Source organism: Pararge aegeria, chromosome 21 (assembly GCF_905163445.1).
Source record: "Pararge aegeria chromosome 21, ilParAegt1.1, whole genome shotgun sequence".
Classification (NCBI taxonomy): domain Eukaryota; kingdom Metazoa; phylum Arthropoda; class Insecta; order Lepidoptera; family Nymphalidae; genus Pararge; species Pararge aegeria.
This window is the reverse complement of record NC_053200.1, coordinates 2,671,703-2,699,180: the sequence shown is the minus strand read 5'-3', so window position 1 is coordinate 2,699,180 and position 27,478 is coordinate 2,671,703. Positions and strand designations below refer to the sequence as shown.

General features: G+C 37.1%; 3 protein-coding genes and 2 non-coding genes across 10 annotated transcripts in view; 3 read left to right on the top strand and 2 right to left on the bottom strand.

Annotated features, from left to right (window-relative positions):
* LOC120633008 (CHH-like protein) overlaps positions 1-6,574 on the bottom strand; it is a 108,205-nt gene extending 101,631 nt beyond the window's left edge. The window contains exon 1 of one of the 4 annotated variants that reach the window (XM_039903036.1): positions 6,297-6,574. In XM_039903036.1, coding sequence (XP_039758970.1) covers positions 6,297-6,398 — 102 coding nt within the window. In that variant the 5' untranslated portion in view covers positions 6,399-6,574. The remainder of the gene's footprint in view (positions 1-6,296) is intronic. The other 3 variants (XM_039903035.1, XM_039903034.1, XM_039903033.1) reach the window with 3 other exon arrangements.
* Positions 347-16,374, top strand: LOC120633007 (peroxisomal leader peptide-processing protease). Its single transcript, XM_039903032.1, has 11 exons — positions 347-572; positions 9,310-9,670; positions 10,547-10,710; positions 11,138-11,241; positions 11,502-11,629; positions 13,211-13,377; positions 13,541-13,647; positions 13,959-14,127; positions 14,708-14,849; positions 15,140-15,303; positions 16,211-16,374. Exons 2-11 carry the CDS (start codon positions 9,318-9,320, stop codon positions 16,294-16,296), a joined length of 1,584 nt encoding a protein of 527 aa, XP_039758966.1. The 5' UTR covers positions 347-572; positions 9,310-9,317; the 3' UTR covers positions 16,297-16,374.
* Positions 5,438-5,527, top strand: Trnay-gua. Its single transcript is given in 2 exon segments — positions 5,438-5,474; positions 5,492-5,527. It is a non-coding gene; the product is annotated as a tRNA-Tyr (tRNA).
* Trnav-cac lies at positions 5,917-5,989 on the bottom strand. The gene has a single exon. It is a non-coding gene; the product is annotated as a tRNA-Val (tRNA).
* Positions 16,375-17,881: 1,507 nt separating the features above from the next.
* The window catches only part of LOC120633081 (retinal-specific phospholipid-transporting ATPase ABCA4-like), a 42,272-nt gene continuing 32,675 nt past the window's right edge, over positions 17,882-27,478 (top strand). For all 3 annotated transcript variants that reach the window (XM_039903177.1, XM_039903178.1, XM_039903176.1), the window contains exons 1-5: positions 17,882-18,390; positions 19,211-19,334; positions 20,876-20,985; positions 25,749-25,863; positions 27,082-27,167. In XM_039903177.1, coding sequence (XP_039759111.1) covers positions 18,208-18,390; positions 19,211-19,334; positions 20,876-20,985; positions 25,749-25,863; positions 27,082-27,167 — 618 coding nt within the window. In that variant the 5' untranslated portion in view covers positions 17,882-18,207. The remainder of the gene's footprint in view (positions 18,391-19,210; positions 19,335-20,875; positions 20,986-25,748; positions 25,864-27,081; positions 27,168-27,478) is intronic.

Below are 27,478 nucleotides of genomic sequence, written 5' to 3'. Positions count from 1 at the left end.
TTAAGGTTATGTATAACAAACCGTGCTACACACCTAACATCCTAGACTCAAGTAGGATAAGTAACATTATTAAGGAAATAAGAACATTACCTAACTAATTATTAAATACGCAACACCACGGTATTTGATCACAAAAGCTTAAGATCTAATAAAATCTTAGACACCTGAAACTGAATATGTATGGTTTCTATGGTATTCAACAATAAAAAAATATAAAATTATAAATTACGGTATAAAATTTGTAAAAGCGCCATCTATCGCTATACCCTCATACTACATTGATAAATGGTTCGGATTGAATATGAATGAAAACAAATGACGGGCGCAGAGAACTGTCAACATTAGTTTTGCTTGCATCAAAGTTCACCAGCTGATATCGCTGGGTCGAATTAAAACAATTAATTCTGATTACATCGTAATAATTCTCAAAATATTATAAAATGTAGTAAACAATTGTAGTTTTATCAGCCGTGCTAGTGTTAGCAAAGCGATTGTTCTCGTTGAACGTGTTTGGAAAGTGGTTTCTTTATTTACGAACCTAACCTCAAATTGTAAACAATAAACAGAACAGGGTGAGTAAAAAATAGATTAATTAAACCAGAACTATTCATACCTATTTTGGTCTTGCGAAATTGAATAATAAAATTTGATTTTATTTCGTCTAAATTGTAAAAAAAGAAAAGGGCTCTCAATAAAACTTCTCTTACTCATGTATGACTTAAAGTTCATAGAGGTCAGAGTTTAATGTTTGTTGCATAGTAATTTCCAGTTAACTCTGATACTTAGTACATAATGATTACGCGTTATTATTTAAGTATGACGTTTATTTGCCAATTTTGTTTAGTGTCGGTGACCGACGCATTAGTTCAGCTAGCACAATAGGTAAATATCATAATGATTGTTTGTTTACGTTTTAAAAATAGACGCGAAAAACTTGCTCATATAAGTACGATGCCCATATAACGCCGAATAGTCGGACAATGGAATAGGGAAACCCGACTCCAGGACCTACTACATTTTTAATTATTATTGCATAATATAATGTAAATATTATCTTCTATTGATTAATGTGTTATTCATTCGAATTGATAACTTTATGAATACATATAACATGTTTATCTTTCGACTCGATTTTTTTTTTAACTTATAAACTGCAACGTGTATGACGTTAATTAAATAATTTAACATAACTTGTACAGAGGTAAAATAAACTTACCTTTAATTCCTACGATATATAACAACTAAAAAGCAACACCTTTCAAACAACGCACCTGACCTAAATGACTATTAAGGGACACTCCACTTTGCACTAATGACTTCGAAAATGCACTCACCTAAAACGTTATCGCACCAAGTAAATGGAACTGTGCGACTGACTCGAGGACCGAGCCGGCGAAAGTGATTTCTTTTTCTTTACACTCGATGCCAGTCGTCGAAATGCAGGCATATCCGTTGCAGTATGCACCACAATGAAAATTCTCTTCGAAAGTACACTTTGTAACTATCACTGCATCCTAAGCACAAAAAGGAAGTAAGAAAAAAATTATGAAGAGCCGTTCTCGTTATCGCCGTCGATATACACGGGAATGCATCGTTCGTAACCGACGTTGTGCGTCGGTCGTCGCCAAAGGAGTCGCCACAAGTCGTCTACAAGTCTCAAAACCCACGCGAGGATGTGAATAATAAAGCGGAACGTGATTAAAGACACGATCGCGGAAACGAACAAAGGCAGGAATTTTTTTGTTTCTGTAAAAGGAGCGCATGTAATGGCGTTAATACAGGAGCGAGAGAAACGGGCTCTTAGCATTGACTGGACGTGCTTGAGCCGTGCAGGATGCGACCCATTAGGCAAAAGAGCGTCCATTATTGTATTGTCGTGGGCTTATCGTAACGCTTGTGTCTCCTTATATCGCTGGGAGCGATAAATGTGAGTGGCACACACAATTTAGGTGAGAATTACCGTCTTAGCCGCAGCGCAGGAGACATAAATTATATCCCCGATTATATCCCGTAACAAGGGATATAATTATCTGTCCACCTGCTAAAGCACGGGAACATGGAATAGGAGAAGTGTACCCCCGCTTATTAAACATATATTATTTGGATATTATTTCCACTTGTGCGCCATTGCTCTGAGAGTTGATAAAGCTGTGGGAGAAGATACATTGTCTCCTGCCCATGCTAGCCGTGCGGTAATAAAAAGCAGATCTATTTGTAGGTACACAATATACCTTCAGTTACAATAAGCATATACGATGACTATCAGTGAACCACTAGGGTTGCCAAAATTCTGTCGGCCTAACTTTTTAAAATTTTATATTCAAGATCACTCAGAGTATCTGAAATACGATCTCGATGCACATTTTGTTCCGATATCAGACCTCAGACTTTACAACGCAAAATTCTAAAAGTTCACTTGGACTTGTAAAGTGTGCGTTGCTGGTGGAAGCGTCATAAAAATTATAGCACACACTCTAGTCTGGCCAACATAAATATTAGCACGTTAGGCTTTATTTTCATTTTATCAAAACTTCTGCAAAAAAACTACATATTCGAATTCAAAATTTATATATTTCAAGAAGGCCTAAAATAAGCACTCTTGATACGTCAAGTATGTCTGCTTGAAGTGACTCTACCACCGGTTCGGACGGTACTTTTACTTCTATCTAATTTTTTATATTCCAATAGCATCACTAAGAATTTAAGTCAGAAATGATAATTACAAAGAAAAACTGCAATAACGTAGAGAAGGGATTAATAAAGCCACGGGACCGGATCCTGGATTACTCACGCTCGTTTGTTCAATTGGGCAGTTAAGTACCACCGAAGATAGCCGTTTCCGCCATTGTTTCACACAGGACCCAATGGGAATACGTGTAGCTGAGACGGGATACCGTACAAATTAGTGACAATCAGATCAGTAGGACTACAGCAATTACTATCTATAATAATTTAGCAAAGTTGATACGTCCAATGAGTAGACAATCGTTACTATGAATATCTCAGGTGCCATGCCAGTTTACGGGAATCCAAATAAAATACTGTTAATAAATAAGCATCACAAACAATGGTAAGGGTTGCTGAAATTAATTATTATAACTATGTGGGAACGACCTCAAACTAAAACATGCCGTAAAATATTATTTTACTTGCTGTTGCCCGTGTTTTCGTCCGCTTTTGTTTTTGTTTTTTGACATGTTTGGCAGCACTTTATGTACTGGTGTAAAATTGTCAAACACTTTCGTCCCCTCTCCCGAGAGAACTGAGCTTAATTTCAGATAAAAAAGCATCCTATATTACTTCTAATACATTCAGGAATATGTGTACAAAGTTTCGTGATGATCGGTTTAGTAGTTTTTGCGTGAAAGCGTAACAAACAAACTTACATTGACATTTATAATATTAGTATGGATAGGGATGACTGACATTACAAGCTGGAAATAAGCATGATGATAATCTGTCGCAACTCGCAGTCCGCTTATTTCTGGCTTGAATAAGTTAGTCAATATATCATGACTTCAATGTTATACGTAATTACCAGAAAGTCAATAATTATTATGCGTTTTAGATAATAAGAATCTTTTACGATGACGTTTCGCTCTGGATTTAGTTAAGCGTACGGTTAACATTATTCAAAAAACCGCACGAATGGTTCCGTAGCATCATTTTTAAAAAGGAACAAAAATTATGTCTTTGGTACGGCAGCCATCCTCCTCCTTAAATATTTATTTAATTCTGTTTCTTTTTGTATTTGTTGCAAACCGAAAATACCAGACGTTACTTTATATACTAATTGGTAGATGACATAGCTAATTTGAGATCAACATTATAGTTTTGGTTCACGGTTATTGAGCAATAACTTGCTTACTTTGTAATTACTGATATAGTATTAGAACTGTAATACAATGTTTCACAGGCGATAATATTCACAACTAACTGGATAAAGTTCACAGTTCTTGGTTTAGGTCACAGTCATTCTGATGCAACTGGACATGTTCTAATATTTTGTTGTCCTATAACCTATTTCATGTTAATGCAATACGACTCGCAACGACATCCGACAATACATTACGCAAGCCACTCTTTACAATAAAATTAAAAAAAAAATTGCTGTAAGTATACCTAAAAAAACGTTTATTGAAAGTAACAAAACTTTAACTTACAAGGGTCTACATAAACGAAAGAGGATTTTGAGCGCTGCTAGAAGTCCCGGGTTCGATTCCCGGCAGGGAAAATTTTTGATGTTCTCTGGTCTGGTCTGGCGGGAGGCTTTGGCCGTGGCTAGTTACCAGCCTACCGACAAAGACGTGCCGCTAAGCGATGACGCGTCTAAACCGATTAGGAGTGTGACTATCATACTCCCTAACTGGTTAGCCCGCTACCATCTTAGACTTACCACCAGGTGACATTGCAGCCAAGGGCTAACTTGTAGTGGAATAAAAAATACCATTATCATTAATTATTTTAAACGGGTATGTAGGAAATTAGAGATAATACCAATCAAAGAACTGGTTTAAGAAAACACATTAAATAAGCATTGTGATTGAGATAAAAATAAATCCGCCTGCACAAAATCTTGCTAAACTGTAATCAATTTGAACATTCAGAGTTAACTTAACCAAGGGCTAATCTAATCTTTAGTGAAAGTGGCAGATTTCACTAAGTTTGATATCTTTAGATACCTTTAAGTAGAAGCGATGATTAATTTACGTATTGATTAATGTTTAACCAATAATTAATCATTCAATCAATCCATCATGCGTTGTCCATGTTTATAATTGCATAACTTTTGAAAGTGAGGCAAGAATTTCACAGTAATGTCTACAGTCAATCTAGAAAGCATTAGATCTAAACTTTGGAATTAAATTGGTGAAGAAAAACCAATTAAAAACTGTTTTATGTCCGATTTGCATAAATGGGTAATATTATTTAATGCATGTTTTTATCTTATTTGTATTTATATGTATTTATAATATAATCTATTTATATTGTATAATATAATCTATTTATACATTTATATATTTGTGTAATGTTTATATGTCGTTTATTGCACCACCTACCGATTTTCTGTCTTTTTCCTTTTGCGTCTTTGGTTGCCTCGAAGAAATCGCTAAGTAGCGATAAGGCCACAAAATTGTACTCACTTGCTCTATGTGTATATCTCTGTAGGTAACTACTTTGTTCTTTGATGCATAAAAGTTTATTCATTCATTAATTCATAAGTTCATTTGTTTTTTTAAATACGGTTCACCAATTTACATGAAAGTTGAGGCGCATGTGTCACATTTATATATCACTGTAGGTTGTTAATATAACTGTTAATTATTGCTTATGTGATATTATATGGAATGGTTTCCTCTAATAGACAAAATAACTTGTTAACGTACAGAATTAAGGCGTACAGAATCTATCACTTAATTTCGAGTTTCATTCACAACCTTCGATAGCTCAGTTGGTAGAGCGGTGGACTGTAGCGGTTATAACTAAAGATATCCATAGGTCGCTGGTTCAAATCCGGCTCGAAGGAGTTAACCACAATTTTTTTAATTTTTAACTTTAGGCGAATGTATATATAATTTTAATTTTTTTTTAAATTATTAATTACCTGAATATTTAACATTTTTAAATCTACACGTCGTAAGTTAAATTAAAGAAAACTGAGTTTTTACTATTAAATAATCATAATGCTATAAATATAACAACTATCAATATATAATATATTATAATTAATAGTTCATTGATTGGTAAACATACTGCTTTAGCTGATTATACTATATTTTGTTTTCATTTAATTAAATGATGGCTATAGTTTAAAAATGTATTATATTTTTAACTACATTTTAATCTCACATAATAAATTTATTTGTATATTTAAAAAAAAGTTGAAATTATAAAAAATCCAGCAAAACAAAAGTCTGTTTCCGCCCGGGATCGAACCGGGGACCTTGTGCGTGTGAAGCACACGTGATAACCGCTACACTACGGAAACTTATTTATGGGTGTTGAAATTGTATACCGTTATTTAGTTCTTTTCATTATCATAATATCTATTGGACTTAATCCAAACTTTATGCATATTGTTTAAATGTTCATTATAATAATTATTTCGAATGTTATCTACAACCATATCTATAGCACTGTTGATACACTGTCGAGTGCAGAGGTATTACTAAAGACATTCATAACCGTACGTCCGTTTCAAATCCGAAAATAGCTCGTATGTCACCCTTGTTTTTAGCAACGATACCTAGTTTTAAATTTAAAATTAATTATGTAATGATGAAAAAAAAACTCACCGCTCTTGCTGATGCTGACAGGCAGAGAATATTATTTAAATAAAACAGGCCACAGAAAACGGGCGCCTCTGTCGATGGCGCTAGAAAAAACTTTGACTTCATATTACTACACTTCTTTTTATACTAGAACAAATTACTGCTCTCATTGACCACCCGCTGAATAACACCTCATTACTCTCCCCCAAGGGTGTGGTTTATGTGGCGCAAATTTGTAATAGGTTTCGCACCCTATTTTCATACGCTCTTTAACTTTTACCAAGCAACACTACTGTACGAAATTTAATAGTAATTTAGTAACCATTGCTTGCTATGTATTGTGAGGGAAATTTTAATCCTTATAAAATTTAAGAAAAATACGCAATGGATATCGTAGTTTTTGTGGCAGTTTATTGTATGGTAGTAATGATATTTTAAGCGTCAATGCATGATTACCGATCTTGACGATGAAAGACTTGTGTGTCACAATAATTGCATTCAATTTATTTTAGAAACATCTTCCCCCGATATACACACGGTTACGAAAGCTTAATACACATGGAAGTCCCATATTCGATTCCTAGTCAATGTAGGACATTTTTTTTTTAACATCGGTTTGGGCAGTTTTGTAACATCATTAGTTTAGTTTGCTTAAAACGCATAGCACCGAAAAGTAAAGAGACGTCAAACTAAAGTGAACCTAATCTTATTGTAGTTAGAAGTCTTGTTTTCTTCTTTTTGGAGTTGCAAATTCTGTGATCGTTTTAATTGTCTTGCCAAGTTAGCTTTCTATAGAAATGTGGACTGTGTGATTTGATCGTTTAAACAATCATTATTAATTGTATTATACTCTTGACTTCACAGAGTATGGACAGTCGATCAGGAGCGTACAAATGATCATTATTAAGAAATTACTGAGTCACACGTTTTTACAGACTAGCGCTTGACCACAATGTCACCTGATGGTAAATGTAGATGTGGCCTAAAATGGGACGCGCTTGCCTAGTAATTGCCCATTCTGTATTGGTTTGAAGTTTCAAGTTAATATCCTTTTACTGAGTACATAATGTACGACGTGAAGTACTACCACCATGCTAATTTCTGCCGCTAAGTAGTTGCAATGCTGTGTTCCGGTGTAATAACGGGCATATGAGGCTTAACGCCTACGCCTCAGGTTGATGGACACAGGGCAACACTTTGCAGGACGCGTTCCTTGTATGCCCTGCAAAGTGTTGCTCATCAGGTGGGCCGTTTGATTTATTCCATCTGTTAACCCAGGATGTGTTACTTGGGAGGCGGGGTCGAGCTGTCCTGATGCCCTCCTCCTTAGCGTAGTAGCCCTGGCAATCAGTTGGTGTTGTTTGTAGACGTCTGGGAAGTATAAAACGGGTTCCCCGGACGTCCAATAAAGCCAACGAGTGGGACATGCCGTGGTGGTTTTTAGTTCGGGTAAACGAGTCCCACATAACCACTGTCGTGCCCAAAAGGACAGATTACAATACTTGTACAGATTACAATTTACAGACATAACATTAAAGACGTGTTTCCTTATACGGTATTTTACATATCAACATACACAGTGGCGTGCACAGGTTTTGTGACCAGGGTATGCATAGAGAAGGCAGATGGCATACAATGGAATAATCCTTCGCATTAATGAGTTATACAAACATTTTAGGGTATGCAGAGCTTTTGTGCATGTATGAAGTGCACGACACTGAACATATATGTAATGACTCAATTGAGGACAATTTATCCATGGGTAAAGAATTCTTACCTCGTTGTTACGAAGTTATTCCCATTTTGGACGCAGTACGTAGTTATATATGCTCGTATACCGTCGTAACTATATGTGTATAGGGGTATTACGTATTCATATTCTATGGATAAAAATACTTAGCAGTTTACTCGCTGTGCTCTCAACTTCATCGCAGCGTAGTGCTACATAGTAAAGATAGCGATGTAACTTTATAACCGACTAAGGTATGCGGACATTATTTATTTATTTTATTTATTTATACTCTTTATTTGTACACCACTCAAACAAAGAAACAAGACAAAAAAAGAACAAACACATGAAGCAGGATACAAAAGGCGGCCTTATCGCTAAGTAGCGATCTCTGCCAGGCAACCTTAGGATTAGGAAAACTAAAAAGAAAACAAATAGGTGGGGTACACTATTTAGTACATACATACGAATATCTACATACTAATACATAAACCAAACTACACAAATAAAAAAAAATAAAAAATACTATTGATAAATATAAAAAAATAAATATACTAATACATATCTTAATATACCATAAATACTTAAATATGAGTTTGAGTAGATAAATAAATAATAACATTAAATACTTATCAGAGCTTCAATCATATGTAGACAATGGGAGTAGAAGTTTCAAATGTTATATTAATGTTAGTCAAAGTGCCTTAGGCAAGCAGAGATGTTTGAAGTCAGTAGATAGATGGGTGAGCAACTTTTTTATCAGATGCTTAGCGGGCAAGCCCAAAGCAAGTGGATAATCACTTGGCATGTTTGCATGTGCTTATTACGTCTTGAGTGAGGGGTTTGCTTTCCGATCACTAAGGGTTTAGTCCTGTATCTCCCACAATATTGACCAGATCCAAAATATTGGAGTGTTGTAGTTGTGGAGTAAAATCCACAAAAACTTTTATCAATGTAGACAATGAAAAGTATATTTTATTTCAATCCAAAGTATCAGCTATGAATGTACCATATTGCACTAAAATACGTTTAGTAGTTTTAGTGTGGTGCGCGCATAAACCACCAGACATAAAGACAAACAGATACACAGAAAAACAGACACACTCTGCAGTGCAAGCAAAAAACACATCGTACAAAATTGCCTGTCAACCTAAGACCTGGAGACCGGAACACAGCAATGCTGACGGCATTAATAAGCTACTGTAGTACTTCCCCCGACGAGCACCGTTACAAAAACCTCTACTTTTTCGTAACTAACAGATGCCCCAATGGCTAGCATTAACAAAATCCTATATCTAATATTTCCAGGGTACAAAATGAGTGTCGAAGGAGTGATGGTATCCTACAACTATTCAGACGACGGCGAGCTGGCGAATATCCTCACAGTATCAGCATCAGGCTTAAAGTTCTCCAACCGATGGGTGCTCACTCACGGGTCAATACTCTCTCCGTTGAAGCAAGCGAATGTTATCAAAAACGCACGAGGGAGGCCCATACTGAACGACGAGTTTTATAATGATCTACCGGAGATATATGTGACTTGTGAGAAAATGCCGTCGAAGGCACCCAATGTGTATGAAGACGTTGAAAAACTGAGCAGGGAGCGGAATTTAGATAATGATATTGATTTTGAACATAGCAGTTATCAAGTCAGAGTCCTCACTGGAAGGTAAGCTTTCCATTCAACATCAGCTAGGCTAGCTTTAAATAGCACCGTAAAGATTCTCCTGCTTTACGCAAAATAGAGCAAATTATCTAAGTATTCGCAAATTATCGTCTGTTTTTACCCATCGATTATTACAATAAAAACATAGGTAATTTGTAGACTACTCTTTTCTCGAAAGGATTGAGCCGCTTTGTCTTGTTATGTACTGTCGTCTGTCCTGTCCAGCAACGTGAGGGCCTAACGTCCATCGGTCCTCCGAGAAAGTTGCCTCGAAAATACCCAATGTGTATAAGGACGTTCAGTAACTGAGCAGCGAGCGGAATTCAGATATATTAATTTTGAGCACAAACGTTATCAAGACACAGTCCTCGCTGAAAAGTAAGGTAGTCAGAGTTTCATCATGATCATTATCAACTCATAACGGGCCCACTACATAGCACAGGTCTTCGAATGAGAAGGGTTTAGGCCGTGATTGTTTACCATGCTGGCCAAGTGCGGATTGGTGGACTTTACGCATATTATCTGTGAGCTCTCAGACAAACAGGTTCCACACAATGTTTTCCTCCACTGTAAAAACACAGATAACTTCTCCTCTCTAACCTCTAACTTTTTGAAGTAAGACTTAGTCCGTCCATTATTACTATAATCAATAAACATACCTATTCGATTCCACTCTTCACGGGCTTGAGCCGCTTTCATATTGTTATCCTTGCTGTCGTCTGTCCTATCCAGCACCGATTGAACTTAAAGTCTTAAGGTCTTTCGAGCTCCGTGCTTCACAAATTTTTATTGACTTTGACCCTTGTCCAATGGACTTTGACAAAGTTTCGGAGCCAAAAATTATCACATTTAATTAATTTGAATAAAAAATCTTTTCAGAATATGCCACGTATGGCAATGTCCTGTTCTGGACCGATGTGTGGACGATATTTTGTACAGCTGGACCATCGGCCATCAAGATGGTGATATGGAGAAACAGACACGACTGGGCAAAGCCTTATTATCTGTCTTTGTACTCATCGATTTGGAGGGCGATTACAGAGGTAAGAAGATCCCAAATATATGAAGGGGAATACTTAGAAGTTATGAATAGGTAAAAGTAAAAAACTCCGTTTTAGATGTGTAGTCCCGACATCTTAATGAACCATAGTGCATTTGATATGATTTCGGGGACTTCGTTTTGAAACCTTTGATGTATTTCTAGATTTGAGTTTTTTGATGTGCCTCAAAGCTCAATGCCGTAAGTTTTATTATAGTCCTTCCCTAGTTATTGACGCGTGAGTGCCATTCCAAAAGGCAAATAAGATTTCTCAAAAGTTTATAAAGTTGATTGCGGCTTTTAATTGCTTATTAAAGAGTCTTCCACGTTTGTTTTTGAGTTTTTGCTGTCTTACTAACTACTTACCTATGAAGGGACCCGATATCGTAATAATTTTTTTGAAAATAATCTGTTTTTAAAATTGATTTCAGGCCTAAAAACTCTCCGACCGCTGTCAGAACTCCTGGACATGGTCAAACCGCCGCCTGAACGAGGGACTAGTATTCAAGTACATTCCACGCCTTTTGGATGCGAGGTATGACATAGGGATTTCTCTCCCATCGTCATCGTCTTATATACCCGTTGAACTAAATTTAAGAAATTTTGGTGTTTTTTTTATCATTCTTGTTTAGTTTTTATTAAAGAGGATTGTGCAGCACCCCTAAAAGTCTTCAAGACTTAAGGATGTCAAGAACTATGTAAACAGTTATATAAAAAAAATGGGGACGCGTGCTCTGTAGTGGGCCGCTAGTGGTGATAATGATGTTTTAGTATTCCTTATGCAATCTTCTACAGGCGTTCCTCAACGCAGTGACTCGAGGTGCTGTATGTGGCGTTATTGGCAAGAGGCCGTCGCTACTTCTGACAGATGCTGCAACGGCTTTGGGCTCTGAAGGTGGACCAGTTTTCACTGAGGGGCCAAAGTAAGTTAATTCCAGTTAGCTCATCTTGAAATAGAATTGAATAACTCTTGGACCACGCTTAAGTCTGCAGCTCGGGATAGGTCTGGATGGAAAAAAGCAGTCGCGGCCCTATGCACCACCAGGTGTCGAAGGACTCAAAGAAAAAGAAGAATCTTTAAATAAGGTGTCAAGTAGTTGGCTATCCTCTTCAAGATAAACTTCGATTTAACCAGTTAATACAGCAAAAATAGTTACGAAACAATATCTGCTTTTAAATACAATTTAAGACAGCCGATTGGCGCAGTTGGCAGATACCCTGCTTCCTGAGTCCAATGCAGTGGGTTCGATTCCCACAACTTCATAAAAATATTCATCAGTCATCTTAGTCCTATAACACAAGCTTACTTTGGGTCTAGATGGCGATGTGTGTACTATCGTAGTATAATTTAAAAAATATGAAATATATAAATAGAAAGATGTATAAATAGAAATATAAATATTCATTTTAAAATATGTGATTTTTCGTTTACATAAATGCTTTTTTATTTATGTTGGCGTTTACGTTACGTACAATGTCTGTGGCGCGATGTTTTTACTAAAATAAGCAATACCTTATAACAGTCTACTGCTGGACTAAAAGCCTGTCTCAACGGGAGGATTTGCCCATAATCAATATGCTGGCCAGGCGAATTTGTGATGGCAGTAGATGTTAATAGTAGCACAGAGGACGACCATACACAGAGGTCCGTTCTCCTTAATATTCCCCTAGTTGCCTCGTACGACATCTACAGGAAGAGTCGCGGGTGTCAACTGTATTCTGATCTGCAGTCACCACACGGTAAACGTGGCCAATTTTAGATCGCCTTTTGTCAATTGTCATATGTCACTGTGTTCATGTCGATTGTTGTTGTTTTTTATTGGTCCCCTACAGGACAGGCAAAGATCATTGACCATACAGCCTTGTTGGTGTTGACACATAGTGACAGTTGTTACATAAGCTATATTTTATTATATTCCATGTAGGGCTGCCTGAAAGCAGAAATTCTAATTTGCAACTATTTTGTATATTTAACTATCTGTCCCGGCGAACTTCGTACCGCGGATCTTTTTTTTTTTTTGATGAATGTTATGTTTTTAATACTTATTATCCTATTCCGACTAAGAAACATCCGAAATATCAAATATCTTAAAAATTGGTCTAGCCGTTCTTGAGTTATAAATGTTCCTTTTATATATATAGATATTACAATCTATAATTTTATTGATTTAGTTTTTGGTTACTGTATGGTAATTATTCTGTTATATAATAGTGTAGATGGTCATAGTTACCAAATAAAGAATCATTATTAACATTGAATAGTAACAATTCAACTAGTGCAGACTGAATATGGTTTGCAAACGGCTACACAGGACGATTATTGGTTGCTTTAACATTTAATAACTCGGGAACAAGTATCGAGATATTGTTTGGAAATAAGAAAAAAAAACTAATAGGCAGGTAGGTTCCAATAGACTTCGAGTCTGTTCCTATAAAACGTTTTTCGGTGCTATTTAAACTAACTTGGATTACCTGCGAATGGGTTCTAATTGTTATCATCATAGCGCGGAGCTAGTGGGGGCGGTGGTGTGCAGCGTGTCGTGGTGGCGCGGCGAGTGGGTGGGGCTGACCCTGGCGGCGCCACTGCGCGCCGTACTGGCGGCCAAGCTACGAGTCCCCCCCCTCCACCCGCCAAGGGCGCCGGCTTCTCCACTGTACTCCAAGATACTTAGTGAGTATGTTCACATTCGGGTCTCCTTTGTTTGACCTAAACCAATCAGGAGCACGGGCCTCGAAGCTTTTTAGGTGTCAGTTTCATTTATTTAACCGGATTTGTATACAATCAAAGTAAATTGATTGGGACCCGGTCAATCTAGAATGTGTCCGTGTTGTAGAGATAGTGGACAGAACAACAATGTTGGTGCGATGCGGTGCTGCGTGGGGTGCGGGCGTATGGCTGGGCCGCGGGCACGTGCTCACGTGCGCACACGTCGTCAAAAACGTACGTGCTCCTTTACTACCATTAGCCTTAGTACAACAATTGATAAAGTCGCTTTCGAGTATAGAAATACTTGAACATCGGATTAAAATTTATCTTATCTGCATTTTGTTAAAGCTCTAATTTGCCTATGGTTCTTTAGCTCGGGCTTTTAACAGAATTGCTGTAAAACAAAAATCGACTCTAAAACTAGCGACATTAGATCCATTTTACGTTGACGTTACACTGTTTAGTACTGGAAAACGATTCCTCGAGTGCGAGCGAGGAAATCTTGTACTTAGGTAGCTTTTTTATTGTCCTTAAAATCTTCACAGCACGCATCCTACAAAGTATCGCTGTACTGTCAGAATAAGAAAGAGACGGCGATGGTGCGGTACAAGACAAAAGACGACAAAGCGTACGACCTGGCGTTGCTCTACACCAATCCTGACAACTGGGCACATCTTATACCAGCTGAATTTGCCGAGGAACCCGCGGAAAAGGGTAAGCCATTTGGTTTTTTAACTTTACATGCATCTATCTTTCATCATCATCATCATTATCATCATATCGTAATGGGTTATTACCGGCTCACTGCAGGGCACAATGGGAAGAGGTTAAGGCCCTAGTCCACCACACTGGCCCAGTGCGTGGACATTGGTGTGATATTTTTATTGCTTAACTTAGAAAAGTTAGGGGTGCTGGGATTAGGAAACCCCCTTCCCCCCCCTAAATTAATTTCTTATTATAAATGAATTGATGACGACGACGTTGATGATTAATGTTCAAGTCTAGCGGATGGCCAACGTAGTTTTATCGCAACGAAGTATTTTATCAAAAAGGTAGTTCCTAATTTATGCTAATGTTCTTTGTTAGTATGGGTAAAAATAATCCGGCTGCGAGCAGTGGCGTGCACTTCATAGATGCACAAAAGCACTGCCTACCCTTAAATGTTTGTATAACTCATAAATGCGAAGAATTTTTCCGTTTTATGGAATCTTCCTTCTAGTTCTACATAGGTATACAGTGTTAAAAAACCCTGTGCACGCCACTGGCTGCGAGTACAATTTCTTATTGCTTCCAGGTGAATCAGTTCTCGCGGCTGGTTACCCGTACTTCAACGAGAACAATCTGGAAGATTTGAAGCCAACAGTCACAAGCGGGCATATAAATAACGTGTCCCACTCCATGATACAGACCTCGTGTTGCGTGCAATCGGGCTTCAGGTATATATGAATACAATAGAAAGTTTTTATTTAATGATTTTATAAATGATAGCCCAATTTTTGAGGTTAGGCTTTTTAACATTACACTTCGGACACTAGAAGCCTAGAGAAGAATCAGCGCAAGCGGCGCGGTAGATCGGAGTATATTGTGTAAGGATTTAATTTTTTGTGTGGACTAAACAAAAGTAGTTACGGGGAAGACTTGATAAAAAAAATGTAATGTAATGATTTCGGCCACCATCACACAATCCAATGTATTTAATTGGGAAAAAAAAACTTTCTCTGAACAGTGGCGGCCCAATATTCCGCATAACCAAGGAGTTGAAAGCCGAAGTACTGGCAACTATAGTGAGCAACGCCAAAGCGCAAACCGGTGCTAGCTTCCCCTACATAAACATGGCGGTTCCCACCAGAGCTTTTATAAGGCTTATACAACATTTCATATTGGACAGAGGTTAGTATTACGCGTTTTAAACTCCGTTATCTTAATTCGTCATTATGAAGTTATTTACTTATTACCCACTCTATTTTAAACTCCATTACCTTACTCTTACCTTACCTTAATCCATCATCACAGAAGACGATGCTGCCCGCTCTCCGTTATAGTCCCTTAGTCGCCTCGTACGACACACGCGGTAAGAAGAGGGGTGGTGACAACTGTATTCTGATCTGACGTCACCACACGGCATAATCCATTATTATGAGCAAATTACCCACCCACTACTGGACACCGGTCTCCTCTCAGAATGAGAAGGGTTTAGGCCGTAGTCCACCACGCTGGCCCAGTGTGGATTGGTAGACTTCACAGGCCCACACGTGTGATATTTAATTGCATAAATTAAAAACGCACATAAGTCTGAAAAGCTGAGAAGTGCGTGCCGGGGATCAAAGTCGGTCCAACAAAAGGGAATCCGAAGCCTTAGCCACTAAGCTATCACCGCTTTTTAAAATATTCTACATACTTATGTTTAATTTGGTAACTAAAAATTGCAAAAAAAATGTAGAAATATAAAAGTGCACTTGAATCTCTAACAAATATTGGCCCGACACGGGAATCGAATCTCGTAATGCGTAGGGGAACATTCTAATCACTGGATAATTAAGGTAGTAATTCCTTTATAGTATTATAGCACATATGTGTATCCGAACTTTTTATTCCTATCTGTCCCCCTAAGAAAACAGCGGGGGGGGGGGGCATACCGGAAATAATAAGTTTGATCTGTCCCCTCGTCGGAAGCAGGAGTAGATCGCACTTTTATTCTTATCGGGCAGGCGGATAGATAGTAATAATGAGGCCCCAAGGCAGCTGGTTTTAATATCTTATACTTGCTTAAAACTTTATAACCGTTGTCAACTTTCAGATGAATCAAAACTGTCATCGATAGAGAACAACAAGGAAATAGTCGAGTCGCAATGGAGACTACTGCCCTATAGATCTAAGATATGATATTTTACAATACTCAGAGTAGATATAATTTATTATTAATTATTAATTATTGTGATATATGTACATATTATGTAATAAATGTTTTATTAGAAATAATAATTTTATTTTTTACACTAGTAAAATTTCCTCTGCACAATAAGAACCTTAAGAAATTATTATTCATTGTTGTTGAAAAAACAAGATACTCGTAGCATAACTACTGCTGCTATAGCGTCGATGGGAGTGGCTTATTAAGTGAGACAGATTAACTGGCAGCCAATCAAGGCTGGTCCTGTGCTGCATGGCATACAGTAGAACCAATACTATATAAATGTATATTTTACGATTCAATTCATGGTGCGTGCGACTATTTAAAACTTATTGTTATATGTTGGTCAATTCACAAAATATCTTCATTAATAATAGAATAGAATAGAATAGAATAGAATTTGTTTATTTATCAGAACAACACAAACAGACTTACATACGGAGTAACTTAAACATTTAGGTAGTACTTATTTAATAATAGCTTAAGTCTAAGATTTGTGTCGTGCCAATAAAAAGGTTCTGACTCAGCTTAATGTTCCGGATACTAATGTACCCACAACGCTGGTGTTCTGTCAGTACCTATTTAGTTGAGGGAAGTCCGGTTATGAAATCACGTATAAAAAAAATAAAAAAATATATAAACTTGATAAAAGAAAGTAAACTTCATTATGGAAAGGAGATGAAAATTCATTTTTGTTTAAGTAGTAATGGAAAAGTATGTTAGTCAGATAATAATTTTTAGTTTTTTTTTAGTAGTTACTATTGTAAGATAGTGCCACATTAGATTTTTGAATGTTCAGTAGATAAAAGCGATATAATTTCTTAAAGCAAAACTTTGATTTGGCATTTCTAAAAGGCGGTGGGATGTCGTTCCAGCATTTGGTGGCAAGATATTTAAAACTGCCACGAAATGCTGCAGACCTGTGGCGTGGCATCGATAGTGTGTAGTAATAGCCCATGAGTGAATGAATGGATTAATATACTTTTATTGCACACCAAAAAATTACATGGAACAAAAAGAAAAGTATAACAACACAACGTATACAATTCTGATTTGTAACCTTTATTACAGTAATCAAAATCCGTTCAGTAGTTTTTGCGTAACATCCATCCATCAATACATTCACACAAACTTTCACATTTATAATATAAAATATTAAAATAGAAAGTAGTATAGGTTTTTAAGCCATGGTAATGCTTCTCGTTTATTCAATTCAAAGAGTATATAAACTCTACGTTCCCATGCACTGATCTATAAAAAGTTATAAAAAAATAGTGTTATTTGTCACTGTCAATCCTGTTATATGCCGTACTGAAATGCATATGAATATTTAGGACTAAAGACATGGCTCTACGCCTTACTCTACGATCGAGAATATTGAAAACTATATAACATCATGAATGCCTTACAATTAAATAAGATAAGATTATTAAAAACAGAAGACATGGCTGTACGGTAATATACCTTTGCCTTTTCACCATGGTCAAGAATAAATAAAAAAAATGTCAATCCTTAGTCCTGTCTATGTCCTGTTACTGCCAAGTTGTTACTCATAGCCGTAGACAGCTCATGGAACATGGGTTTGAAATTTCAAGGAGAATAAATAATTTATTTTTCAATTTTCGTCGCCTATAACGCTAAAACATATTTTTATAAAATATTCTGTTAGCGCTGAAAAGAAAATCTTAGTTCATCTTTAAAATGTTTTGCTTGATCACCTAAAGTGTATACGTATCCTATAAAGTAAACAAAACATTGTTAGTTTTTATTGCTAGGCGCTGGCCGTTGTTGGAAGCGTATGTTACAAAGCTGTGCCCGCAATTGGTTGTTGAGTGTTTAAATATTATGGCATAAGAACAAGTTGTGAAAAATAAACCATAAAAATGAAGGGGACACTCAAAGTACTGATGTGGAAACACCTGGTGGTGAGACTGAAGAGATTTATCCACACGCCAGTTGAAATATTATCGCCTGTGCTATTCTTCGTTGTTCTTTTTACACTCAAACCTTATATCTATCCAATTCCGAAATCACATCATTTCGACAAGTTTAATGTTCAGAACACTGTAAGTATTTGGCATCCTGCCACAATCAATATTTCTTTATAGTCTTAAACAATAAATCTTATTATCCTCAGCCTAAGAGTCACCCACCCTATGCCCAAACCTCTCTGTTATTCTGATAAAGAGGTAATTAGTGCTTAAACTATCAATCATGCTGCTTCAATGTGGATTGGCAAAGTATTAGATAATTAACAAAGTAAGTTGGACAACATCCCAGAAGCTATGTCTTAACATATTCTGTGAGTCATTGAGATGATCTTAAGAATTTTTTGCAAAATTAATTAATAACAGATAATTTTGGGCTTACCAACTATGCTAAGCTTCAGTTAATATGCATCAAAGTTCTAGGTTGTCAGGTTCATATTATACAAGTTGGCTGGAATTGAATTTCATTAAATAATCTATACTTATAATAAAAATGTAACAGGTCAAATTCTGTACATTGAAGATATTTAAAAAAATTATTTTGGTGGTCAGTCTGTAACCAATACTGAACCCAACACTGTACTATTTTTCATTTGTGATTGTCTGTCTATATCTGGGCTGCGCATCATACTGAAACTACTATATAAATTCACAAAAATCTGCATGATTTGAGGTCATGCTGTGAGGTATGACCTCAAATGACCTCATTTTGTTGACAAATTTGTTTTTGTGGGGTAGGGTATCTGAATATCAACTGATATTGTACACTGTTAGAGTGTAAGCATAAATAATAGTGTTGTTAAAATTTAGAAGCTCAAACAATACTGTTTTAAGCGGTAATAGTCTTATGTCTAATATAATTCACAATACATGATTTATTTCTCAACTGTTGTTGCAGGAACCTCTGAGTTTGGCCAACAGACCAGGTCCCACTAAAGTTTTCTACACACCTGACACTGATTTGACTAGAATGCTGATGGAAAAAGTTGGACGGCAACTGTCCTTACAGAATTTTGCTGAAGGTAATTATTCTTTATTAACATTTGTTAGTAAAGCGCAGCTAATTAGTATGTGTTTATCAACTTCATCAGATTAGCTTGTATCAGCATCATTAGCACACTGCAGGACATGAAATGAAAAAAAAATTAAAAATGATTTATTTGTTATCTCAATTTCATTACAAAACAATAGTCAAAGACCTCCATTTAAATATGGAATGGAAAAAAAAATTGTATTTGGAGGTCTCTTTATCTCTCTATCTTTCAGATATAAAGTTTACACATATACTGATAACATGACTTAAACAATTTATTAAATTTTATACTTTTTTTTGTTTAATGTTTAGAATTTTCCAAATCAATCATGCAAGCATGCAAATATGCTAGTGGGTGGTTGTAAGTGTTTGTGTGCGTTGAATGTGTGTGTGTGTGTGTGTTTCTAAGAGAGAAGAGAGATTCTATCTCGTCGTACGTTAACAATTTTATCCAATTTGTTACAGGTTTTTTTACAGTCGTGCAGTTTCAGTAGATAAATATTCAATATTCTATTTATTCTATTATACAGCAGACAAGATTGTTTCTTGAGTTGCCTAGAGGCAGAGGCCGTTTTTGTGTTAACTGTAGAGACAATGTGACTATTTGTTCTTTTATTTAAAGTTTTTGGATCAAAGTGTAGTGTTTTATGACATACTATGCCTGTCCGAGAGTGCACCGCCACACACAGTTCTCCGACTTTCTCATCCAGCGGCTTCCAGCTACATTAGTTTTAGTGATAATTGATGGAAGTAGAAATGCATTGCCTTTAAACATGGCAACACTTTGCAGGGCATGCAAGGAACATGCCCTGCAATTTGCCACTCTGTGTCCATCAACCTGAGGCAAAGGTTTTCACGTCCATCTGAATGAATGAATGAATGGATATACTTTTATTGCACACCACAAAAAGTTCTTAAAAACTAGAAAAATGTAACAAAACAACGTATATACAATTTGGCTTCATAGCGATTTCTTCCAGGCAACCAATAGCAAAGATAAAAAATACAGAAAATAGTTAGGTGGTGCATATATACAATATATAAAACAATATTTGTAACGAAAGACAAATAAATAAATACGTAACTACTATTATAAATATAATGTTTAAAAATCTGCATACACTCTTGACCGAAACTTTACAGCTGCTTGGCGGCAAAAAAAGTGTCAGAGAAAGCGTTACTCCTACTAAAAGGTTGCCTGGCCAATGGTCCACTGTCACTACTTCAGAACACTTCTGCCCGAACGGTCATCGGTCCTATGGCAGACATGAACCGCCCACTTTGGAAAAACACATGAAAGAAAGTAGGCAATTTAACACAAGTAAACTCCGACGTCCACCAATCCGCACTGGGCCAGCATGGTGGACTACGGCCTTAACCCCTTATCATTCTGGGTGAAGATCCGTGCCGTGTATTGGGCCGGTAATGAGTTGATGATGAAACTCCGACCTTGGTCAGAGAAAAACGATACCCAATTGTGTAGAATATCTAGTTGTGTTTTCATTCAATACTTTATCTCTTGCAATGCAGATGCCAAACGCAATCATAAATACTATAAAGTGTTTACAAATGAATCAGAGATCCCTGCACTGGCTGAGAGTATTCAAAATAGGGACACTGCTGCCATCGTTATATTTCCGGTAAGAACTTTGTTTCATGTACTTCCTTACAAACTAGTTTGGTTATCAGTTTGCTTTCAACCACATGAACCATTAGTGTAGTGGTTTACATGGATGGATCATGAGGATGTGTGTAAGTTCGATTCCCTGGCTGGGCAGATTATTCTTAGGTATTGAGTTTTCTACCAAGACATTTTCTGTACCAGCCCAGGGCTAGTAAATAGCTTTGCAACTTGTCTACATTGCAGAGTAGGTTAAGTTTTCGATCCCGGTCATTAAAATCCTACTAATATTATTAATGTGAAAGTGTGGATGTTTGTTACTCAATCACGCAGAAATTTCTGGACGGATTTGGATGAAATTTGGCATGCATGTAGCCTTTGACAAGGAAAAGAACATAGGCTACCTTTTATCCCAACTCCTTAAGTAATTCCCGAGGGAAAATTGAGAAAACGACATGTACTTTTTATACCGATCTCTGAAATTGTTCCTGTGGTAGGAATAAAAAATTTTAACGAGTGAAGCTTTAGACCTAGTTCTGATCAAACGGGTGTAAATTTTGTCCAATTTTTTACTTTCATATTTTTCAATTCTTTTTCGACCCAATTCTGAAGTCCACGCAGTCGAAGTCGCGGGTAGAAGCTAGTGTGATAATAAATCTTTAATGCCCGCCAACCCTCATTAGAGCAACGTGGTCAATGCTCTGATTTCCTCAGGATGATGACTTAAGTAAAGAAACTCTGTTTGCCATTTTTTTCCCTTTCATATAATCCAGCGTACTTTAACTTGACGACGCTTGCTTTACAGTAAGTATTTTTAGTAGGTATAAGATTTATAATCTCGCAATTCTACGAGTTGTTTTACGAGTATCGTAACACAGAAATCGAACTCGAGTATCAGGGTGAAATGGAACGTATGAGCCTTGTTTTAAAACTTAAAATAAATGTACAACGTCACAAGCCAAATGTTCATGGCGTAATGTTCGTTAAACTAAATCAGTAGTACAGAAATTGTGACTCTGAAACTGTTGAATGTAGGTCCACTTTTCTTTGATGCCCCGGTTGTGAAGCAAATTTGATACTAAGGATAAAGAAGTAGTCAGTTTTAAAAAGTTTCAGTTCTCAGTAACTAGAATTGCATATTAGTGTCCATAACAACAACACTCTTATTAACGATTGCTGTCATTAGGTATTACTAAACTGAAAGTATGGATGTCGGGTATCTATTGTATATATTCTGTGAAGCGTGATAATAAAATTGAAGGTCTAATAAAGCCGGTATTATCCGAGGGCCATGGCTTTTGTTGATACAACAAGCGACATGGCCACTGTTTCACTCCACTCTGTAGTCTGAAATGCCTCTCCGTTATACGTTTACCGACCAGCAGGCAGGAATAGACAGGAGCCATCAGTGCCTGAAGACTAAAGTCTTCGAACAGTGCGTTTTGCCAGTGATTACTTACGGAACTGAGACATGGTCGCTAACTATGGGCCTCATAAGAAGGCTCAGAGTCACTCAGCGGGCGATGGAGAGAGCTATGCTAGGAGTATCTCTACGTGATCAAATCAGATCCGTAGAAGAACTAGAGTTACCGTTATAGCTCAGCGAGTCGCGAAGCTGAAGTGGCAATGGGCGGGGCACATAGCTCGGAGAACCGATGGACGTTGGGAGCCGCTGGAGGCAAGCGGCCCAGGACCGTGTATTGTGGAACTCCCTACAAAAGACCTGTGTCCAGCAGTGGACGTCGGTTTGTTGACATGATGACGATGATGATGAGGCAGGAATAACAAATGAGTCAAACATCTGCCACTTTAAGCTGCAACTGCCGAAGGAAGACTGGCGCCGTAAGCAGCGACCATGCTTACCGAGTCGAAGGCCGTGAGACCCACAACTGGAAAACGTTTGTGTGATGAGCATGATCGTTTTTCAGTGTCTGAGTGTTATCTGTATTTTATAAGTATTTATGTGTATTATATTCATAGAAATATTCATCAGCTATCTTACACAAGCCAATACACAAGCTACGTTTACTTTGGAGCTAGATGGCGATGTGTGTATTGTCGTAGTATATTTATTGTTTCATTATTAGACGATGTAAAATGTAGAAAATATCCAGTACGAGTTACTATATTTTTTGGCTTTCATATTGGAAATTTCGTAATGGAAGAATTCTCCATTTTATATCATCTACCTTAAGTGCTTAGTGCATATGTAGTGCCCTGTATGTACGCCACTAATCGCGGGTACTACGAAGCCGTGGCCCAGGCCATGACACAGATGTGACGTGGTCTATTTCAGAGGCCGATAGCTGTAGTTATGAATAACGGTTAGGTAGGTATAATTGTAACTATATCGCTATTATCCCTGAATGTAATACATATAATTATTTATTATCACGATAACAACAAAGCCATGGCGTACTTATTTAAATAAAGAAAGTTCTGAAGTTCTTTATATATTTTTTTGTGGTACAGTATAAGGGATATTCCAAATAAACGTGGTTTAACGTGGCCGCTTGGTAATAGTTATGCGGTGTTTTATCACATTTTTGATATTTCACACTTTGGACGGCCGTGTGGCGCAGTTTGCAGCGACCCTGATTTCTGAGCCCAAGGCCGTGGGTTCGATTCCCACAACTGGAAAATGTTTGTGTGATGAGCATTAATGCTCTTCATTTAAAGTATACTTTAATCATAATATAACTAATACTATTAATATAATATTTAGATATAAATATATTTTCATACTATATAGTCACAGATCAGACTTTAAGTTATAAGTAACAAATAATTGTGCAAAAACAACAGTGCCAACCTATAATATCTAATAATTATTTATTTAAAAAGTATCTAAATACTTGGACGTTGTTCACGAGATTACCCCGTAGGGTGTTGAGTCGACCGTTATTGTTCCGATCGTCGTTTCAGTCAATGGTCTTCTCGCGAAAAGCTTCGACAAACATCTTAAGAAGCTTTCGCTTGGTTGTTGGATAAAGGGTCGGATACAGAAGGCAGTAGTCCTTGAAATGGCGCGTATTGTGAGGAGGTTCCTCGTTCTGGTCCCGCCGGTTGCTTGAGCATTCAAAAGCCTCGCAAGCGGAGGGTTTTGTTTCTTAAAAATTTTAAAGTTTTTTTCAAGCGTTGTTAAAAATAAAAAAATGTAAATCAATATATGATAGAAAACTAAAAATTTATTTATCCCTACAAATATTATAAATGTCAATGTAAGTTTGTTTGTTACGCTCTCACGAAAAACTACTTGACTGATCCTCATGAAACTTTGTACACATATTCTTGGAAGTGTTAGAAGTAATATAGGATACTTTTTATCCCAACATTAAGCTCGGTTCCTTTAGGAGAGGGGATGAAAGTTCTTGACGATTTTTGGTGGTTGTAGATAAAGAACAGAACTCCTCAGCGGATAGAGATAGTCCTCTTTTGTGGCTTTAAGACCAGAAATAACATTTATCTAGATTTTTATGTTGGTATTAAATGGTATCTAGGTCTTGATTGGACATCTTATAGAAACGTCGTGTTAGTCGATCAAAGCCTTTGCAGCAAAACCGTTTGAGTTTAAAGATTTTTTAAACTGCTTAACTGGTATACGTCTGGACTAAGACGTAAGCCCGTCTCCTCTAGGCAAAAATATTCATCCCCTTATTTCATAACCCTTACATACTTATACCTAGAAAAAAAAAAGGTTTTGTATTCATGTATTATTTATACTTCACACGCGCTGTGAACGTTATGAAAGCAAATGATAGTTAATTGCATACATTAAAAGTTAAAACGTGCATAAACCTTTACCACTAGTTTGTCAGCACATCGTAATTATTAGAATTGAACTACACGGAAAAAAATGTAAGCATTTAAATATCACCTACTTCAACGGTGTAAGTATAGTTTCCTGTAAAGGAAAACATCGGGACCTGCATGCCTGAGAGATCTCCATGATGTTCGCAAGGGCATGTACCAATCCCAACTTGGCCAGCGTGGTGGACTATGGCCTTAAAGCTTATCATGCTGAGACTAGACCCGTGCCCTGGATTTGGCTGATAAATCAGTTGCTAATTATAACCCTCTTCATAATATAAAATATTCTAATTCCTAAGCAAACGCTAACTCACCGTTGCTTTGCAATAATGACATTCAATCACCCGGAAGTGACGTCATGTTTAAACGATGCGAAGCAACTGAATGTTTTGTAAACACATAGCAAGCAATAATGTTATCAAATTTCTCTGAGCATAAATAATTTCTAGGGTTCCGTAGTTAAATAAGGAAATCGTCCGTCCTTTGTAGCGTAACCATTTTAAGAAGCTTAGTATTCTATAATCGGGTTCGAACAGCATATAATATATATAGTCTATTTTATCTTACCTTATAGTATCGTACCGTATGTTTTATACGATATTTGGCGGCCGATTGGCGCATTGGGCAGCAGCTTTCTGAGTTCAACGCTGTGGGCTCGATATCCACAACTGGAAAATGTTTGTGTTATGAACATGAATGTTTTTCAGTTTGTGGATGTTTATCTGTATACTATAAGTATTTATGAATATTATTCATATAAATATTCATCAGTCATTTTAGTACCCAAAACACAAGCCACGCTTACTTTGGGGCTAGATGACGATGTTTGTATTGTCGTAGTATATTTATAATAATTTATTTATTATTATTTTATTCTTTACACTTAAAACTAATGAAAACATTGTTTACATTATAAACCCAAGTTTGAAAAAGTTGTATGTTTGTGTAATGTGACTCTTCTCTGTTTGACAGGATATGCATACAACCTGGCCAAAGAAGCTGCAGTACACGATACGCATGAAAAAAGACTTCAACACGGAGACTTATGAATCGGTCAGTCAAGTTTTGATGCCGATAGACATGTTTGGTAAGTAAACGATCGTCATTTCAGCACCGCACCAGATACGTGGAGTGGTCATCAGATTCCTTGAGCACCGGAAACAACCCTCTAGATATATAAAGATGAATATAACTAATAAAACTGTTAGAGTTCCGTGTTCGGATGTAGTGGTAGGGTTTTTTGTGACAGAGCTCGTCAGGGTAAATACTACCATTTGTTTTACTTGTTCCTGCCACCAAGCATAGGATATAATAATAATGATCACTCCACCTCCACCAGTGGAGTCCAATGAAATCATCCCTGTAGTTATGTCTACGAATCGTTTAATCCCAGTTAGCCTAGCACACCATCTAAGGCGACTCGGGTTCCGCGGCAGCTCACTGGCAGCCAACGCAAAAGTGGTGTTGCTGGACTCGGCTAGGACAGTCCGCCGATTTCTTAACCTGTCGCCCAGCACGGCTAGCATGGGCAGGAGACTATTATATCCCCGGGGAAAGGATATAAATGTATCTTCTCCCACAGTTTTATCAACTCTCAGAGCACTGCCGCACAAGTGGAAATAATATCCAAATAATATATGTGTAATAATAAACGGGGGTACACTTCTCCTATTCCACATTCTCGTACTTTAGCAGGTGGCCACTTTAATTATATCTCTCGTCAGGGGATATAATCGGGTGATATAATTTTTGTCTCATGCCCGTGCTAGCCCTGCTGACTGCCCTGCCGGGGTGTAATCCCCCGCCCGGTGCAAATATTTATACTTCTAAAGCGTGTGAAGTAAGTATTATTTCGGTTTTCTTGTACAAAGTCAAAGTCAAATATTTCTTTATTCAAATAGGCACATAGATGGCACTTTTGATGCGTTATTATATACAAAATGTGAACATTTATTTATTTATTTATTTATTTATACTCTTTATTTGTACACCACTCAAGCAAAGAAACAAGACAAAAAAAGAACAAACACATGAAGAATGAAGCAGGATACAAAAGGCGGCCTTATCGCTAAGTAGCGATCTCTGCCAGGCAACCTTAGGATTAGGAAAACTAAAAAGAAAACAAATAGGTGGCATACATAGCGTTTTTACACGTTTTTATAGCAACGGTCATATCAGTTTGCGGACAGGTACACTTGCGTATCTAACTATAAGAGAGTAGGTTAACTTATGGGGTAGGAGTTCTACTCCGGATGAGCTCTGTCACGTATATCTCTACTACTACTGTAAGTGAAATTGATTGCAGGTACAATGTATGAGGAGTTCATGAAACTGCAATGGGCTATCGATTCAAGTTACATAGAACTGGTTGCGGGTCAAGCAGTACCTCAGGTATAGTTAACTTTCCCATTATATACCAGACGTTGACCGTAACTTCGTCGGCGTTAGTTTCAGTTTTTCTATATCCCGCTTAAATTATCTTTGCCTGAAAAAAAACCTATGTACTAGAATTTAAACTAATTTGAACTGACGTGATTTTTTGTTGAAGATTGCGCAACTAGTTTCGAACCCACTCCGCGTGTCGACACACGCGGAGTATCGCAACAGTATCGAAAGTTTAGCCGGGCGATCTCCAACAAAATTCACGTGATTTCAGCCGTCTACTACACATTTACCCCATATCTCCGGCGATAGCCTAGTGA

Coding starts and splice junctions, on each gene's coding strand:
- LOC120633007 (XM_039903032.1), top strand. CDS start 9,318: ATGAGTGTCGAAGGAGTGATGGTATCCTACAACTATTCAGACGACGGC. Junction 11,242..11,501: donor CCACGCCTTTTGGATGCGAG/GTATGACATAGG, acceptor AATCTTCTACAG/GCGTTCCTCAACGCAGTGAC. Junction 13,378..13,540: donor ACTGTACTCCAAGATACTTA/GTGAGTATGTTC, acceptor TCCGTGTTGTAG/AGATAGTGGACAGAACAACA.